Consider the following 19,583-nt stretch of genomic DNA (forward strand, 5'->3'; position numbering starts at 1 on the left):
AACCTGAGCCAAGCGATAAGAGCCAAGCGAGAGCTTGCCTGCAGGTTACACAAAGACAAAATGGCTGCAACGCTGGCCACCGCAGAAAACGAAAAATAAGCAAGGGTTAATAGCCAATCAGCTCACAGAATTCGCTGCATCTTGCACCGCTTGCGAAGCCAACCATATAAAAAGGAAAGATAATACATCGGCGTAATATAACTCTTAAAGCAAGAATCTCTCCCAACATATTCATCTAAGGTAGTAAAAGTTTAAAATGTTATGAAAGCTGAAAAAGAAAGGGTTCCGGTGTCGCGCTTATTCAGAGTTACAAGTTTGAATGGCCAAGGGGTGAGCACTTATTCAAGGAAATACGGTATATCGATCACTTGAGGCTGTGCGCGTTACTTCGTGTTGTTTCATACTTTATATTATCTCATATTACCCAGTTTGTCAGGATATCAATCGTCGTCGTGTGTTTACGCCCTACAAAAACGTCGCATCAGAGTTTCACGATCTAGCTTCGCAAAGAAATGTACCAGCAGTGTTTTGCCTTGTGTTATTTATTGAGTTTTTTTGGCAGCATTTTTTGTTTTGATGTTCTCTTCCCGTCGCGGTTTGCAGCGCGACTTTTAACAGTAAATGAAGCTGTTTTTCAAATTTTTGTCTCAAACGACTATTTATTCCTGTCGCTCTGCTGTAGATATAGGTGAAGAGCTCAAATAACAGAAAAGTTTGCGTCACAAGAATTTCTTCACATTATATATGCCAGAAAACCTCAGGCATTACTCTGAATGCCAGAACTTCAGCCTGGGTGAACCAGAAAGGATAGACAATACTTCCCTATATTAACCATCAATGAAAAGCTAAGTAAGTCAAATATCTCAGAGGCGCTCAGGCATTAAACTGAATGCCAGGACTTCAGCCTGGGTGAACCAGTAAGGCCGATAGACAACACTTCCCTAGATTAACCTGTGAATGTCAAAGAAAATAAGAATGTTAGGTATCCCAGAAGCACTAAGGGATTACTGTGAATAGCAGAACTTCCGCTCAGCCTGGGTGAACCAGAAAAGATAAACAACACTTCCCCGTATTGACCATGAATGAAAAACTTAAAGTATGTTGTATATCCCAGAAGCGCTCAGGCATTACACTCAATGCCAGGACTTCAGCCTGGGTGAACCAGAAAGGATAGACAATACTTCCCTATATTAACCATCAATGAAAAGCTAAGTAAGTCAAATATCTCAGAGGCGCTCAGGCATTAAACTGAACGCCAGGACTTCAGCCTGGGTGAACCAGTAAGGCCGATAGACAACACTTCCCTTGATTAACCTGTGAATGTCAAAGAAAATAAGAATGTTAGGTATCCCAGAGGCACTAAGGGATTACTGTGAATAGCAGAACTTCCATTCAGCCTGGGTGAACCAGGAAAGATAAACAACACTTCCCCGTATTGACCATGAATGAAAAAACTTAAAGTATGTTGTATATCCCAGAAGCGCTCAGGCATTACACTGAATGCCAGGACTTCACCTTGGGTGAACCAGAAAGGATACACAATACTTCCCTATATTGACCATGAATGAAAAGCTAAGTATGCTGTATATCCCAGAGGCGCTCAGGCATTACACTGAATGCCAGGACTTCAATATGGGTGGACCAGAAAGGATAGACAACACTTCCCTATATTGACAATGAATGAAAACCTAAGTATGTTCTTTTTTCCCAGAAGCGCTCAGGCATTACTCTGAATGCCAGGACTTCAGCCTGGGTGAACCAGAAAGGATAGACAACACTTCCCTATATCGACCATGAATAAAAAGCTCAGTATGTTGTATATCCCAGAAGTGCTCAGGCATTACACTGAATGCCAGGACTTCAGCCTGGGTGAACCAGAAAGGATAGACAACACTTTCCTATATTGACCATGAATGAAAAGCTATGTGAAACTTTGTTATATATCCCAGAAGTGCTCAGGCATTACAGTCAATGCCAGGACTTCAGCCTGGGTGAACCAGAAAGGATAGACAACACTTCCCTATATTGACCATGAATGAAAAGCTATGTAAGTTATATATCCCAGAAGCGCTCAGCAGCCTGGGTGGACCAGAAAGGATACACAACACGTCCCTATATTGACCATGAATATAAAGCTATGTATGTTGTATATCCCAGAAGCACTCAGGCATTACACTGAATGCCAGGACTTCAGCCTGGGTGGACCAGAAAGGATAGACAACACTTCCCTATATTGACCATGAATGAAAAGCTATGTAAGTTATATATCCCAGAAGCGCTAAGGCATTACACTGAATGCCAGGACTTCAGCCTGGGTGGACCAGAAAGGATACACAACACTTCCCTATATTGACCATGAATGAAAAGCTAAGTATGTTGTATATCCCAGAAGCGCTCAGGCATTACACTGAAAGCCAGGACTTCAGCCTGGGTGAACCAGAAAGGATAGACAACACTTCCCTATATTGACCATGAATGAAAAGCTAAGTATGTTGTATATCCCAGAAGCGCTCAGGCATTACACTGAATGCCAGGACTTCAATATGGGTGAACCAGAAAGGATAGACAACACTTCCCTATATTGACCATGAATGAAAAGCTAAGTATGTTATATATCCCAGAAGTGCTCAGGCATTACACTGAATGCCAGGACTTCAGCCTGGGTGAACCAGAAAGGATAGACAACACTTCCCTATATTGACCATGAATGAAAAGCTATGTATGTTATATATCCCAGAAGTGCTCAGGCATTACATTGAATGCGAGGACTTCAGCCTGGGTGAACCAGAAAGGATAGACAACACTTCCCAATATTGACCATGAATGAAAAGCTAAGTATGTTATAAATCCCAGAAGTGCTCTGGTATTACTCTGAATGCCTGGACTTCAGCCTGTGTGAACCAGAAAGGATAGACAACATGCACTTCCCTATATTGACCATGAATGAAAAGCTAGGTATGTTATATATCCCAGAATTGCTCAGGCATTACTCTGAATGAAGGACTTCAGCCTGGGTGAACCAGAAAGGAAAGACATAATTTCCGTCTATTAACAGTGAATGAAAAACTAAGTTTGCTATATCCCAGAAGCTCTCAGGCATTACGCCAAAGGCCATATAAATCTTAGAAATATGACAAATAAATATATATCTCAGAAGTGACCAGGCAACACTAAACAAAATATTATTGTTACAGGATAAGACTTCAAGAAAATAGAATTTTTAAATGATACAATGTTGACTATGCCTTACTTCAATGGGTGCACAGAATTTAAAAATTAAAATGTCATACACTGCAGGCAGAGCACATAAATTAACATCACATGGCTCCTCTTCAAGGAGAAAGAGCAAGTCATCTCTTAACCCCTTCCATCTGAAACAGACAGGAAAAAAAACAGTGAATAAAGTTTCCACGTTTATAATCCAAGCTTACCATATTTTTGCTGGTAACTGGGTAAAAGTGAAGAACAGCTCCCCTAAAAGTCTGTCGGCCAACTGTCGGCCGGCAGTATGCCAACTGTCCATCAAACTAAGTATCCCAAGTGAGATTTAAAGACATGTATTCCAATAGAAAGTGAAATACCATACTGCAAGCTGGAACTTTTTATGCATGTCAATGCAGAAATGCAGAGTTGTACCTACCCCCCAATATTTGCTTTGCTCTTTAGGAAACACTCAGCAAAGGCTTCCCCAAAAGGAACATCAGGAGAGGCACATTCCTACAAATAAATTGCATGTATCACTCAATAATGAATTAACTGAGCTAAAGTCATATAATGTTCACTACTAATGGTAGATATATAATCACTGTTCACCACAGATAAAATATTATCACTTTTATGGACACCTTTCGTCTGCCTTTCTGTAAAGTCAAGAAAGCCAAGAAAGCTCTCACTAATTGATTATAAATAAATTGCATAACAAATACCAGTAGGCTGAATGTGTTTTGTGTTATTGTATAATTCCACTATGATGCATGTCATTTAGCATTGCAGGTATAACCTACCTTAATAACTTTGCAGAATACACAGCACTCTGTGTCCAATCCTTGCTTGCAAATTTCATTGTTATATTTTTTGGCATCACCAACTCTTTGCTTGAGCAGCATTATCAGTGTTTTGTAATCAAGAGTAACTGTCATGAAAAAAGACAAGAAGATAACAAGAAGTTGAAGTTAAAATAGCTACACCAAAGATCTCAAATGTTATACTTTCCCAGATATTTTCTAACACTGCCAAGCATAAAATGGATTCAATAATTACCATCACGTAGCTAGACATGTAACATAAAAACATTGCGAAAATAAAAAATAATAAGATAAAAAAAAATATAAAGAGTCAAGATTGGCACACACAAATAACCTGGAAATTTAACTTTAAAGCATCTTCCATTAACTACTATTCCAGTTTTCTCAATGGCATTCCTCTGGCGATTTAAATCTTTTATCGTAGAAAAATAGAAATGAAATAAATTATAATACTGTCAAGACCCTATCAAGGAAACAAACCCGAAATTTCTCCTAAAGTAGCAATAAAAAGTGATCATAGCTAGAAGACTTAGAGGCTCAGCGTAAAATCAAACTCAGCCAATTATGTGATTTTCCTGCCAAGCAGAGATGAGTTCTGATACACCGTGAAACCAGCATTCACAACAAAACATAAGACAGCAAACTCACTTTTTCTAATCTTAATAAAAATATAAACGTTATGACTTACCCCGGTTCGTCTTAGCTTGAAAATGCTAAGTAACGTTTGCCAAGCTTTTCTTGATCCAGGATCAAGAATTTATTTTATCGATCAACGAAAGATATCTCACCACTTCTCCTTCTTCGAATTTCTGCCGGAAGATGGTAGAAACAACTCCAACTAGAGAGGCGATGGCCACTTTGTTGTTCTGAACATATCGGTCATCCAAGCTTCCGCCATTTTTTAAAGCTGGACCGTACAAAACGCTTGGAAAATGTGCCACCAACAGGCTACTTCAAAAAACTTGCTGACTCTTATGCCACATTTCTTGAAATTTAAGATATACCATTCCCTTGACTCATCTGGAGGAGAATGACGCAATTCAACCCTTCGAAGTTTCAAGGGATCCATAACTGCACTCGACCGCGGGAAACTAAACATTCCCGCTTTTGCTTTTATCCGGTTTATGACGTCACTCCATAGCAACCAGCCTTTTCGAATAGTTTACATGTGGCTCGTGATGAAGCATCCGACCCAAACCTGAAGAAAAAATACCATGGATCCCACCGAGGGCCTCGACTTTCAGCGCATTGTGGTCACTGATAGTGAAACTCTCGATAAGCACAGCAATATAATAGAAAAATTGCGACTGGAACATCGGTTACCAGAAGGAAGGAGAACATGCCAAGAACTGCTAGAGAAAGCAGGGCTGAATCAAGATCCTCATCAAACAGAGCAACCTTGTCAACAGTTCGTTAATCAGGGACAGTGTCTGGTTCTTGGAGACTCTGGAGTTGGAAAAACAAGTCTGGTTAGGGCTATCACTGGAAAGCCTTTCGACGAAATGGAGCCAAGAACGAAAGGAATTGAGCTAAGTCTTGTTGATGAGAAATGGCGGAACTTAAATATTAAGGATCTTATTTTTGGAAGCGTAAACCGATTTTATGAAGAAATTCTTATTCGATTAATGCTTTACGGAAGGGCAGGACATGTAATTTTTCAGCAATCTAGGTTTTTGAAAATCTACAGTCGTCTCGGTCTGGCGCTTATGATATTTGTAATTTTAGGTGTGCTAACAAAAATAATTACGGATCCTCCAAAAAAAGATTACTACGTGTTCTTCGTAATGATGTTTGTTATGCTTTTTTCCCACCTTTTTTTCCATTTTTGTGAATCTTGGTGTGTTTACTCTTCAAACGAGGATTGGAGATTAAAGCTGGACTTGTACTCTTTCTTCATCAACCCTCGTGGATTGATAATAGGAGCATTTCTTTCTATTGTGTTGCTTCGTTTTATCAATGAAATAAATTACGGTGAGCCATCAAAAACTACAACTTTTCAAGTACTCTTCTCTGTAGCAATAGTTATCGCTCTTGGTTACGTTGCTTTTTTACTTTTGAGACACCCACGATCGTTTGCTTTGGAGCCAAAGTGTCCCCATCCTGGTCAACTGAAATTTAATAATAATAGGCCAATAGAAGTAATCTTCTTTAGTCGTTTCATCTTAAACACTTCTATAGGCTTCATTTTTGTTACATTAATTGGTGTATTTTACTTAAAAATTCTACATCAGGTTTTTTTCGTGATGATTATATACTACTGCATAGTTTTCTTGGAGGAGTCATTGCGTCAAACTCCAAAATCACTACCAGAGTGGCATCAAAGGGTAAAATCGATGTTGAAGGCTATTTGTCTTCTATGTCTTTCCTCTTCAAGCGAGAGATTTTGCGTGACATTTTGTGTTGTTTTCTGTGATACTCTTTATCAAGAATACTTTTGGTTGGCATCTGCAATATCAACATCTGGCCATGACCACGAAGGTCCAAGTATGTATACTGCAGTACAGTTGGAAAAAGCAGTAATAAACCACAGACAATTGAAAAATGCCCTGAATCAGAAGTGGTCTTCTTTGAAACTTAAGATTCTTGATTTTGCTGGAGATAAAGAGTATCATGCCTACTTCCACATGTTTCTAAGAAGTCAAGCTATTTATGTCATTGTATTTAATATTGCTGAGTTTGCAGAGGATAGTCTCAGAGACTTGTCTGCAAAAATAAAGAGTCTCCACCCTTGGCTTGAGTCTGTTTGTAGCCACGTGCCACCAATTACTCCACTTCTTCTTGTGGGAACACATAGGGGGAACATGGAGCAATCCACTATGGAAAGAATCAATGACCATCTAAAGGAAAACTTTTGGGATCTTTTTTGTGATGAGCTGGTTTTAAACAAAGAGTATGGGTTTATTTTTTTTCCTGTTGAAAACTCCTTGGGTCAAAACGATGTTGGGATTCAAACTTTTCAGAGAGCAATCATGGCTACTGCAGAGGAACTTAAGACAACTATTGGTCGGAACATTCCTCTCTCTTGGATCCAGATCCAGGATGCCCTCATCAGTATGAAGGGTGACAAGGGAGCAAAAGTCTGTGTGATGTTAGAAGAGTTTCCTACTGTATTTGACAATTTCATTTGCACCAACTGGACTGAAGAGACACTGAAATACTTTCACGAGAAGGGTTTTATTATGTACCTCGACAAAGAGCCAAAGAGGGTTCTGCTTAATCCTGATATACTAATTGATATTATCATCAAACTTGTCATCCAACAACCTGAAGGGATAGCTGAAAGAGGTTACAGACGTCACTGGAACCTATTGTGCAACAAAGGAATGCTGACTGAACCCCTACTAGAGAGTATCCTCTCAAAAGTGGTGCAGGAAAATAAGGAAGATGTGACTGCATTCCTCGAAGAATATGACTTGATCTGCCCTTTGACATACCAAAAGGCTCCTGTAAATGAGGAACCTCTGGCCCCAGTTTTCTTTGTTCCAGCACTGTTGCCAATTTCTACAGATGAGAACACTCAGTTGTGGAGCGACAGCTCCTCAGATAAAAAGTTCTTTGTGTTTTTCAAGAAATTCCTACCTGAGCCTTTCTTTCACTGTCTTCTCTCCCGTGCTCACAAGAACAGCAAAGTTGAGTTTTTCCATAGCCAACCTCTTGTTTTCAGAGATGCTGGCAAGTTCTGGTTGAATCCCAAGCAGCCATATAGATTAAAACTGCTAAAAGACATGAAGATGGTAGAGGTGACATTCACCAGTAGGTTAGTTGAGTATCCATTTGTTGTCCATTTATTTATGATAGTGGCTAATGGGGCTTTATAATCATTTTTCTTGGTAAAGGTGCTTGACTCTCCAAGAGCATCTCTCTTCAGGAATACAAATGAGTTTGAACATTTAGTTCTCAAGAAATAGCTTATGTTGTATGGAGGAAATCCATTTAGATAGGGGTACTGAGGACTAGGACCCAAAGTGCCAACCTCAAATAATGTCTACCAGATCCACTTAAATGGAATTAGTTGACAATTGACTTAATTGACTTAATTAACAATTGTTCAAATTTTCTGAGCCTACATTGTAATGAGGATAATTTTATTTATCAGTATCATCAGGTAATTTTTAGAGTAACTGCTTTCTCCCTCAAACACCAAAAGATTGCCCATTAGTTATAACAAAAATGTAGGTTTTTTGGTAAAATTGAAGAACAAGCGCTCCCCAAAATATCTGTCGGCCAACTGTTGGCCGACTGTTGGCGAAAGAAACACAGAAAACACAACAGAAACACAAAAACATGGGCTCACGCAATTTTGTGAGTCTTTGAAAAAATTTACTCGTATTGCTAAATCTAAGTAACTAAACTCTTCCAATTTCAGCAGAATGAAATGTGTCAGTCAGATACTACACATCAAGTTCACATAAATGAAGATCAATATGGCCAATAATGCCTCACACTTGAAATTTACCTCTATCGCATGGTGTTCATCAAAATTCGTTTTGAGGTAATTGTGAAAGTTCAAACTTACCAAGATGACAGTCTATTTACTCGTTTCTGAATTTGTTTTCATTATGTCAGCCAATTGTCAGTGAACAGTTGGCCAACAATTGGCCAACAGATATTTTGGGGAGCTCTTCTTCAATTTTACCGGTTTTTCAGTACCACAGTGACATCAAGTTGGTTGATTTTAGTACAGAGAGACACAATTCTAGGACTGTTACTGACTTGCATCTTTCAGCAATGTTACTCTGAGCCCAGAGTTAGCTTTTTGCATGCAGTGTCTATCATACAGATGTAAAATTCTATAAGAATAAGGTTTTCATACACTATCACTCCTAAGTCAACACATGATTTATAAATCTCAGTCTTCTTGAACAGCAAAGCTAACCAAGATTTTATTAGCTATCATTTTACTAAATACCCCCAACAACTCTATTAATATAATTTTGTAAACATATCAAGTTTATATCCACCATGTTCCATGCTCTTTGCTCTAATGGTGTCTCAGTTTCACATACAGTGTATCTTATGATGAGAAACTTTAATTACTTCACTACATATATGTCACATGATTTTTACCATACTTATGCAGGCATAAAGGGATGAGGCCCTCAGATGTGCTGTGTCAGGTATATGCCATGGTGGATGGAATTTGCAAGAGGAGTTTCCCCTTTGTAAAGTTTCATTGTGGACCTGCCTGTCCCTCACCCAAGTGTCGTGGTCACCAGGAAGAAGGTGATTTCCTGGCACATGCAGTGGGTAAACCATCTGTAGAGAGATATCATGTGTATAACATCATGCCTGGACGTAAGGGAGATAAAATCCCTTTCATGTACTGTGTAAACCAGTGTTTTGAGGATGAGCTGATAGAGTGGATACCCTAGCTATGGTGACATTAAATCCAGACATCTAACTTATGTGCATGATCTTTGTTCTTTGCAGGTGATATGTTGTAGGTAAAGAGATAATTATGATGTGTGTTCATGATAAACATACATATCACAACTCATCTGGCCACACAGATCACTATCTCCTTGCATACAGATGTTGACTGACTGTACAGCTTCATACATAACATAAGAAATAATGTGATCAAGTTTGCCTGAGTTGTAAACTTGAAAATTAGCACAGTGACTTTAAAAGCCCACTAATTAGCTCATGGCCACTTCATTCCAATTTATAACCTTTGGTAGGAGTGCTAACTTCACTTTCATGAATTTTAGTTATGATGTATTTTGTAGTTTGCTTCTCTGCCATAGTTTTCATTTATCAGTTCACAAAGTACTTACTGGATAATAAATACTCTCAAAAGCCAGTGGGGGTATGCTTGTTCCTTGATAAATCTTTGTGGTAAAGGGTGGTATAAGAGATGCCTAAGATGATGTGTCATGATAGTCTTCTTATAAAACAAACATTTTAATTGAGCTGATTTATCCCATACATAACCATCATAAATGAATTTGTATTTGTGAGCTGACTCTGATCCAATGCAAAGTATTCCCACCATCTGTCAAGCATCGAGCATGCTTCCTAAGATTTACTGTAAACTGTTTGACTTTTGTCATAAGGAGGGTCATTGTTATATGCCTGTTGAAGGCTCCCAGCATGCTGGATTAGCATTTTGTTCAAAAGGTTAGCCTAATTATTGGAAGAGTCAGTGATATTTGTGGTGATTAGATATTTAGCATCACTGATATCATCAATATCTGTTTAGCTTAACCTCTAACTCCCAAGATCTGATTGTTGATTCTCCCCTCTAGCTGTAAATAAGTCACCAGAATTTGTTGTTACGGTTATTATAAGGAGAAGTAACATGTTGGTCACTTCTGGGAGTTAAAGGGTTCAGAACAATTTTAATTTTTTACTTTCGTAATATTTCAGAAACAAGTGTAAATTTTTGAAAAAAATAGAGTGTTAACAAAGTTGAAAAAGAAGGAACTTGACCATATTTACAGGGATAGTTAATGAAACCTTATAAAATTGTACTTTTCTTAAATTCACACTTCTCCTGTTTTTTTTCTTTTTCTGATCTTTGCCCTTTCACTCTTCGTGTTCCCACTTTTTAATCCTACCTATATCATGAAAGGGTATTGCAACCTCTTAATATGTTTGCTCTTCCTCACCTGATCGAAAAAAAAAAAAACGATAATCAGATAATTGGTGGAAAGTGAAGGAGGGAAAATTGATTTACAAAAGAGAAGTCATAGTTAAAAATAAAAAAAAACAATTCTGTAGTCATTACAACAATTCATTCCTGTTTCCACAAATAAGTGCACTTGGTCACTGCCAAGTCAAGTCTGGTCTAAAGCCAGTTTCCCTGACAGCTGGCCTGCAATCACTTCTTCTCCTGTGTGAAGGAAGGCACTAAGATAGATGAGTGTCTTTCCTATGCAAGAGCACACCATCTGGTTGAATTTTTACCCCATTACCTCATTAAGACCCTCAGATCCAGTGTGTAAACGGAACTTTCCTTAATGAGATACCTATCGTTTTTATGTATATAGAAAAAACGACGAAGAGGTCTTTAATGAGTATTATGTGCAAGCTACGATAGTACTGTTTGCTGTACCGTCTAGCATTGCGTGACATTCTTTCAGACATAACACTGGTCCTGGAAACGAGGTCGGGAAAATATCAACCCAAAACTGGAAAATATATTCATTTCTTTTAACCATGGATCCCAATACGGGCCTAGACTTTCAGCGCATTGTGGTCACTGAAACTGAAACTCTCGATAAGCACAGCAATATAATGGAGAGATTGCGACTGGAACAGCGGCTACCACAAGGAAGGAGAACGTGAGAAGAATTGATAGAGAAAGCAGGATTAAAGCGAGACCCTTACCTGACGCGGGTTAGGGTCTCATAGCATGTAGTTCTCTGCATTATGGGACTCGTTACCCAACAGCAGTCCTTGCACACCCCGACTGTTCAGGTGCCCCGTTAGGCGGGGAGCGCTTCCGGGGGGCCAGGTTCGATTCCTGGGCGATTTTGGCGTACTGGTGTACCCTCCTTCAGGCGTTACTCGGCGGAACCATTGCACTCCGGTTCCGTTAAGTATATGTCGTCCGGCCGTTGCAGCACTGACCATTGCACTAAAGGGTCCGTGGCCGGGGGCGCCTGAAAAACAAAAAAAACAAAAAAATCAAACAGAGCAAACGTGTCAATAATTCGTCAACCAAGGACAGTGTTTGGTTCTAGGAGACTCTGGAGTTGGAAAAACAAGTCTGGTGAGGGCTATCACTGGAAAGCCTTTCGACGAAATGGAAGCAAGAACGCAAGGAATTGAGCAAAGCCTTGTTGATGAGAAATGGCAGAACTTAGATATGAAAGATCTTACTTTTGGCAGCGTAAACCGATTCTTTCGAGCAATTCGTATTCAACTAATGTTTTATGGAAGGGCTGGAGAAGTCATTTTCCAGCAATCTTGGTTTCGGAAAAGCCAAAGTCGTCGCGAGCTTCTTCTGGGGCAAATAGCATCTTTATTATATATAATTATGGATCCTCCGAAAAAAAAATTACTACGCGGTTCTCATAATGATTGCTTTTCTTTATGTTTTCTTTATTTTTCTTTTCTGCGAATCTTGGTTTGTTTTCTCTTCAAAAGAAGATTGGAGATTAAAGCTGAGCTTATACTGTTTTATGAACAACCCCCTTGAATTAATGATAGGAGCATTTCATTCTGTTGTGTTTTACCGTTTTATTTGTGTAATCAATGACGGCGAGCTATCTAAAATTACAATTTTTCAAGTTATCCTCTTTATAGTTACAGTTATCGCTCTTGGGTACGTTGCTCACATACTCTTAAGAGGCCCACGATCTTTTGTTTTGGAGCGAAAGTGTCCGCATCCAGGTCAACTGAAGTTTAACAACCAAAGACCACTAGAAGTAATGTTTTTTAGTCGTTTCATCTTAAACATCTCTATAGGCTTCATTTTCGTTACACTGATCGGTGCATTTTCAAAAATTATAGGGCAGGTTTCTATCGTGATGATTTACTTTTACTTTGCTATTTTCTTGGTGGAGTCAGTGCCTCGAATTCTGAAATCATTACCAGAGTGGTATCAATGGGCAGAGTTGATGTTAGGGGTTATTTATCTTTTATCTGTTTTCGCATGCCTTCCCTCTTTAAGCGAGAGATTTTCCATGACGTTATTTGTTCTTTTATGTGATACAGTACACCAAGAATACTTTTGGTTGGCATCTGCAATATCAGCATCTGGCCATGACCACGAAGGTCCAAGTATGTATCCTGCAGTACAGTTGGAAAAAGCAGTAATAAACCACAGACAATTGAAAAATGCCCTGAATCAGAAGAAGTCTTTTTTGAAACTTAAGATTCTTGATTTTGCTGGAGATAAAGAGTATCATGCCTACTTCCACATGTTTCTAAGAAGTCAAGCTGTTTATGTCATTGTATTTAATATTGCTGAGTTTGGAGAGGATAGTCTCAGAGACTTGTCTGCAAAAATAAAGAGTCTCCACCCTTGGCTTGAGTCTGTTTGTAGCCACGTGCCACCAATTACTCCAATTCTTCTTGTGGGAACACATAGGGGGAACATGGAGCAATCCACTATGGAAAGAATCAATGACCATCTAAAGGAAAACTTTTGGGATCTTTTTTGTGATGAACTGGTTGTAAACAAAGAGTATGGGTTCATTTTTTTCCTGTTGAAAACTCCTTGGGTCAAAACGATGTTGGGATTCAAACTTTTCAGAGAGCAATCATGGCCACTGTAGAGGAACTTAAGACAACTATTGGTTGGAACATTCCTCTCTCTTGGATCCAGATCCAGGATGCCCTCATCAGTATGAAGGGTGACAAGGGAGCAAAAGTCTGTGTGATGTTAGAAGAGTTTCCTACCATATTTGACAATTTCATTTGCACCAACTGGACTGAAGAGACACTGAAATACTTTCACGAGAAGGGTTTTCTTATGTACCTCGACAAAGAGCCAAAGAGGGTTCTGCTTAATGCTGATTTACTAATTGATATTATCATCAAACTTGTCACCCAACAACCTGAAGGGATAGCTGAGAGGTTACAGACGCCACTGGAACCTATTGTGCAACAAAGGAATGCTGACTGAACCCCTACTAGAGAGTATCCTCTCAAAAGTGGTGCAGAAAAATAAGGAAGATGTGACTGCATTCCTCAAAGAGTGTGACTTGATCTTCCCTTTGACACACCAAAAGGCTCCAGTGCTGGTGCCTTTCGTCCTCTCCGCTCTAATCATTGTTACAAATTGAAAGTCCAATCAGCTAGATTAAATTGTTACAAGTACTCATTCTTTGTCAGAATCGTAAACCTGTGGAACAAACTACCTAAAGACGTAGCTGAAGCAGAATCTCTGCCAACATTTAAGACCAAAGTCAAGAATTACCTTTTTAAATAATATTGTAAATATTTTTATAGTATTGTATATAGTTAAATAGCAACTTAATGTTCTTCTATTTTGTATATTCAAATAGATGTTTAACTAGATGATTATTTTGGAAACACACTCGATAGGGCTAACCTCTGGTGTCTCCCTTTCTTTCAAATTATTTATTTTTTGTGATTTGATTGAATAAAGTATATTTATTAGTTAGTAAATGAAGAACTTCTGGCCCCAATTTTCTTTGTTCCAGCACTGCTGCCAATTTCTACAGATGAAAACACTCAGTTGTAAAGTGAAAGATCTTCAGATAAAAAGTTGTTTTTCAAGAAATTCCTACCTGAGCCTTTCTTTCACTATCTTCTCTCTCGTGCTCGCAAGAACAGCAAAGCTGAGTTTTCGCATAGTCAACCTCTTGTTTTCAGAGATGCTGGCAAGTTCTGGTTGAATTCCAAGCAGCCAAACAGATTAAAACTGCTAAAGGACATGAAGGTGATAGAGGTGACTTTCACCAGTAGGTTAGTTGAATATCCATTTGTTGTCCATTTATTTATGATATTCAGTGTAACTACCGGTAGTATGTAAACTAATGGCTAATGGGACTTTAAGATCATTTTTCTTGGGTGGGAAAGGTGCTAAACTGTTCTAGAGCATCTCTACTCAGAAGTACAAATGAGTTTGAATATCTGGTTCTCAAGAAACAGCTTTACATTGGACTGAGGAAATCCATCCAGATAGGGTTGCTGAGGACCTAAAGAGCCAACCTCAAATATGTACCAGATGCACTTAAAATTATGTAGATTATATACAAAACTAATATGTGTACATCACAGATGGGATTAATTGACAATTAAGTTATTTGACTTAATTAACAATTGTTAAAATTTTCTGAGTATCAGAAAATCAGTAACATCAGGTTATTTTTAGAGTAACTGCTTTCTCCCTCATAACATCAAAAGATTGCCCATTAGCCACGATAAAAATATGGGTTTTTCAGGAGTACCACAGTGACATCATGTTAGTTGATTTTGGCAAAGAGGGACACAATTCTAGCACTGTTAATGTCTTGCATCTTTCAACAATGTTACTCTGAGCCCAGAGTTAGCTTTTGGCAGGCAGTGTCTACCATAGGGATGTAAAATTCTATAAGAATTAGGTGTTCATACATTACCATTCATGAGTCAATGCATGATGAAATTTCAGTCTTCTTGAATAGAGAAGCTAAGATTTTATCAGTTTTCTTTTTTCGCAATGCCCTCAACAGTGGGCATATGGTATTTCGTGGACTGGACTGGACTGGACTAGTAAAACGCGGACTAGTAAAGCGAGGACTAGTAAAACGCGGACTAGTAAAACGCGGACTAGTAAAACGCGGACTAGTAAAACGCGGACTAGTAAAACGCGGACTAGTAAAGCGCGGACTAGTAAAACGCGGACTAGTAAAACGCGGACTAGTAAAACGCGGACTAGTAAAACGCAGACTAGTAAAACGCGGACTAGTAAAACGCGGACTAGTAAAACGCGGACTAGTAAAACGACAACAACAAAAGAAACAATTTCATACGAAGTCGATCATAAGACTTAATGGCAAGCCAATTTAGTAAGTGACAATACCTGTTTGACTTTTAAGCTGCAAATGGGTTTGACATGCGCCAGATACAAACGAATTTATAAGTTTAGCCTAAGAAAGAATTTATTCAGCACCAGTTCAAAATCCTAATATACACTTTCGTCGTAAATTTCACGGCAGAAACGCAGGAATTCGATGAATAAAAGTCGCATTAAATCTCCTTGTGTCTAGGTAGAAAGAGTCTCATTGACTTCAGCTTTTCGGTGGAAGAAACACCGATTTACACACGCGATTACAGAAAACAAACAAGCAGACTGACAACTCCCGGCCAAAACACATATTTGCATTCACTTACAAATTGACTTTCCATGAAATTTTAAAACGGAACAGAGGTAAATCTTCGAAGATTAATCGTCGTTGGAAATAAAATAGTACTTTCCGTGAGATCTCTGACTGTTTTTCTTTTTACGAGAAAATCGTCGCATGATAATTTAATTCGTGTGTGTTTGTCATACCAGTACTGCTGTTTCTTCGAAAGCGTATGCTTCTTTCTTCCTCAATTGACAGGTGTCACATCGTCACAGTTGCTTATCGAAAAAATGTTTCGGCGAAAACATTCTGTTTAACTTGAATAACGCTTGTTTTCTTTATAACTCACTCGCCATCAAATTGTGAAGTTCAAGGAGGATTTTCCCGTAATTAAACTCGTAATTGTAGCCCTAAATCATTCGGGTTCTTTTAGCAATCATTGTTTTTATGCGTTAGAAAAAGATAAAAGTGTTATTCACCAGCATAGGTTGGTCCGTATTGGGAACTTCTGAACTGTTCGTATATTTCTGAACTGTTCAAAAATTGAGGTAGCATCCTGAATTCTTTAAGGCTCGGGTCGCATTACGTCCGAATTGTTTACTCTAGGGATTAAACTCTGTCAACACAAGCATTTTCTAATGCGAACCAATTTTTGCGGTTTCCTAAAAGTTTCAAAATTCTAACAATCATTAAAGACGCCGGTGTGCCTGGGTGGGGCTGACCGATTTTGCCAAATTTTTTTGAAACGAAAGGACCCGCGTCCGTTGCGGACAAAGTTGTCATTTGAGCGTGCGTGTGAAAAAAGATAAAAACCAAAAAGAGCGGGAAACACATATTTGCATTCACTTACAATTTCACTTTCCGTGACATTTTAAAACGGAACAGAGGTAAATCTTCGAAGATTAATCGTCGTTGGAAATAAAAAATACTTTTCGTAAGATCTCTGTTTTTCTCTTTACGAGAAAATCGTCGCATGATCAGTTAACACGTGTGTGTTTGTCACACAAGTACTGCTGTTTCTTCAAAAGCGTATACTTCAATTGACAGGTGTCACATCGTGACAGTTACCTTTCAAAAAATTGTTTGAAAATTTGTTCGGAAGCCTTTTAACTATCTTTACACTGACAAATAAAAATATTTCGGCGAAAGCTTTCTCTTTAATTTGAATAACGTTTGTTTTCTTTATAACTCACTCGCTCTAAAATTGTTCAGTTCAAGGAGAATTTTCCCGTAAATAAACTCGTAATTGTAGCCCTAAAATCATTCGGGTTCTTCAAATTAAAGAGAAAACTTTCAACGAAAGATTTTTATTTGTAAAGGTAGTTAAAAGGCTTCCGAACAAATTTTCAAACATTTTTTGGAAAAGTAACTGTCACGATGTGACACCTGTCAATTGAAGCATACGCTTTTGAAGACACAGCAGTACTTGTGTGACAAACACACACGAGGTAATCGATCATGCGACGATTTTCTCGTAAAGAGAAAAACAGAGATCTTACGAAAACTATTTTTCATTTCCAACGACGATTAATCTTCGAAGATTTACCTCTGTTCCGTTTTAAAATGTCACGGAAAGTCAAATTGTAAGTGAATGCAAATAGTGTTTTGGAGTCGTCAGTCTGCTTGTTTGTTTTCTGTTACGGCGTGTGTAAATCGGTTATTCTTCCACCGAAAAGCTGAAGTCAATGAGATTCTTTCTACCTAGACACAAGGAGATTTAATGCGACTTTAATTCATCGAATTCCTGCGTTTCTGCCGTGAGATTTACGACGAAAGTGTATTTTAGAATTTTGAACTGGTGCTGATTAAAATTCTTTCTTAGCCTAAACTTATAAATTCGTTTGTTTCTGGCGCATGTCAAACCTATTTGCAGCTTAAAAGTCAAACAGGTATTGTCACTTAATAAATTGGCTTGCCATTAAGTCTTATGATCGCCTTCGTATGAAATTGTTTCTTTTGTTGTTGTCGTTTTACTAGTCCGCGTTTTACTAGTCCGCGTTTTACTTGTCCGCGTTTTACTAGTCCGCGCTTTACTAGTCCGCGCTTTACTAGTCCGCGTTTTACTAGTCCAGTCCAGTCCAGTCCAGTCCAGTCCAGTCCAGTCCAGTCCAGTCCACGGAATACCATATGCCTCAACAGTGTTATTAATGAGATGCAATGAATATATGAAGTTCATATATTTTGAACTGCGGTATTAGATACGTATGATGTGCGATCCTCACAGTAGAGAGCGCTATCTACTGCGAGGATCGCACATCATACGTAGTGTTATTAATATAATTGTAAATTTTTTAAGTTTATATCCATCATGTTCCATGTTCTTTGCTCTAATGGTGTCTCAGTTTCACATACAGTGTATCTTATGATGAGAAACTTTAATTACTTCACTGCCTATATGTCACATGTCTTTTACTGAACTTAATTTACAGTTGTAAAGGAATGAGACCCTCAGATGTGCTATGTCAGGTATTTGCCATGGTGGATGGAATTTGCAAGAGGAGTTTCCCCTTTGTAAAGTTTCATTGTAGACCTGCCTGCCCCTCACCTGAGTGCCGTGGTCACCAGGAAGGTGATTTGCCAGCACATGCAATGGGTGAACCATCAGTTATGAGATACCATGTGTATAACATCATGCCTGGACGTAATGGAGATAAAATCCCTTTCATGTACCGTGTAAACCAGTGTTTTGAGGATCAACTGATTGGATGGATACCATATTTATAGTGACATTAAATCCATACATCTACCTTGTGTGCATGATCTTTGCTCTGAGCATGTGATATGCTGTAGGTAAAGAGTTATGTGTGTTCATGATGAACATATAGCAAAACTTAGTCTGCATACATCTCCTGTCTCCTTGAACACAGATGTAAACCATACATTGAGAGAACTTTATACATAACATGATAAGGAATGTATGATGCACGATCCTCGCGGTTAGAGAGCACTATTTATGCAATAGCGAAAATCCCAGTTGGCTTGTTAGCTCAATTGGTAGAGCGCTGCACTGGTATCGCAGAGGTCAGTGGTTCGAATCCCGTACAGGCCTGATTTTTTTCAGGTCTGATTTTCGCTATTGCATAAATAGCGCTCTCTACTGCGAGGATCGTGCATCATAGGTATCTATAACCGCAGTTCAAAATATATGAACAAGATAAGGAATGATTTGATAAAGCTTGCCTATGTTGTACACTTGAAAATTAGCACAATAATGGCCCAATAATTAGCTCTTTTATTTCAATTTATTACCTTAAGAATGAGTGCTAACTTCTCTTTCATGGATTTCAGTAATTATGTTTTATACAGTGCTTCTCCTCCATAGTTTTTATTTATTAGTTTACAAAGTACTAACTGGATGATAAATACTCTCAAAAGACAGTGGGGAATGCTTGTTCCTTGATTAATCCTTGTGGTAGGATGGTGTAAGAGACGCCCCTAGACGATGTGTCATGATAATCTTCTTACAAAACAAAAATGCAAAGTATTTCCACGAGACTCCCAAGGTAGTTCCTAAGATGCACCGGAAACTGTTTGATTCTGTCATAAGCAGGGACTCAGCAATTAATTCATTGAAATGCCAGTTAGGGAGACGCAATCTGAGTTCGACTGATCAGTGGATGTAAGCGCAATTTTCAACTGAGGGTCGAAAGTAATATGCGATTGCATTTTTTCCTTAGCTTTGTTGTGGTCCTGAAAATTCTAGACGCACGTGGCATAGAATCACGAAACTACACAAGCGCTAAAGATAATCATGCCAATTAAGACGATGAAGCTAACTATAACAATCAAGTAAATAAAATGGCTTACTTTAGTC

General features: G+C 38.5%; 2 protein-coding genes and 1 pseudogene across 4 annotated transcripts; 2 read left to right on the top strand and 1 right to left on the bottom strand.

Moving 5' to 3' along the window:
* Window positions 1–526: 526 nt before the first annotated feature.
* Window positions 527–5,095, bottom strand: LOC148734881 (uncharacterized). 2 transcript variants are annotated; one of them, XM_088752722.1, is made up of 5 exons: window positions 4,814–5,095; window positions 4,005–4,132; window positions 3,641–3,717; window positions 3,251–3,371; window positions 527–1,314 (listed from the first exon to the last, which is right to left on the bottom strand). In XM_088752722.1, exons 2-5 carry the CDS (start codon window positions 4,104–4,106, stop codon window positions 1,264–1,266), a joined length of 351 nt encoding a protein of 116 aa, XP_088608848.1. In that variant the 5' UTR covers window positions 4,107–4,132; window positions 4,814–5,095; the 3' UTR covers window positions 527–1,263. The 2 variants fall into 2 exon arrangements, with proteins under 2 accessions (XP_088608848.1, XP_088608847.1); XM_088752721.1 differs by having other exon boundaries at window positions 4,714–5,068.
* Window positions 5,096–5,228: 133 nt separating this feature from the next.
* On the top strand, window positions 5,229–10,513 carry LOC148734882 (uncharacterized). Its single transcript, XM_088752720.1, has 2 exons — window positions 5,229–7,782; window positions 9,106–10,513. The coding sequence occupies exons 1-2, from the start codon at window positions 5,240–5,242 to the stop codon at window positions 9,395–9,397; spliced, it is 2,835 nt and encodes a 944-aa protein (XP_088608846.1). The 5' UTR covers window positions 5,229–5,239; the 3' UTR covers window positions 9,398–10,513.
* Window positions 10,514–10,652: 139 nt separating this feature from the next.
* On the top strand, window positions 10,653–19,260 carry LOC111319672 (uncharacterized; annotated as a pseudogene). Its single transcript, XR_015998564.1, has 4 exons — window positions 10,653–11,366; window positions 11,668–13,714; window positions 14,101–14,408; window positions 18,199–19,260. The product of XR_015998564.1 is annotated as an uncharacterized LOC111319672 (transcript).
* Window positions 19,261–19,583: the final 323 nt, after the last annotated feature.

Source organism: Stylophora pistillata, chromosome 3 (genome assembly GCF_964205215.1).
Source record: "Stylophora pistillata chromosome 3, jaStyPist1.2, whole genome shotgun sequence".
NCBI classification, from domain to species: Eukaryota; Metazoa; Cnidaria; class Anthozoa; order Scleractinia; family Pocilloporidae; genus Stylophora; species Stylophora pistillata.

Bases quoted from the DNA above. Each gene is read 5' to 3' on its own strand.
- LOC148734881 (XM_088752722.1), bottom strand. From the start codon at position 4,106: ATGCTGCTCAAGCAAAGAGTTGGTGATGCCAAAAAATATAACAATGAA. The intron at 3,372-3,640 runs GTAGGTACAACT...TGTCTGTTTCAG, and splicing joins AGCAAAGCAAATATTGGGGG to ATGGAAGGGGTTAAGAGATG. The intron at 1,315-3,250 runs GTAAGGCATAGT...TGACATTCACAG, and splicing joins AATTCTGTGCACCCATTGAA to GTTAATCAAGGGAAGTGTTG.
- LOC148734882 (XM_088752720.1), top strand. From the start codon at position 5,240: ATGGATCCCACCGAGGGCCTCGACTTTCAGCGCATTGTGGTCACTGAT. The intron at 7,783-9,105 runs GTTAGTTGAGTA...ATACTTATGCAG, and splicing joins GAGGTGACATTCACCAGTAG to GCATAAAGGGATGAGGCCCT.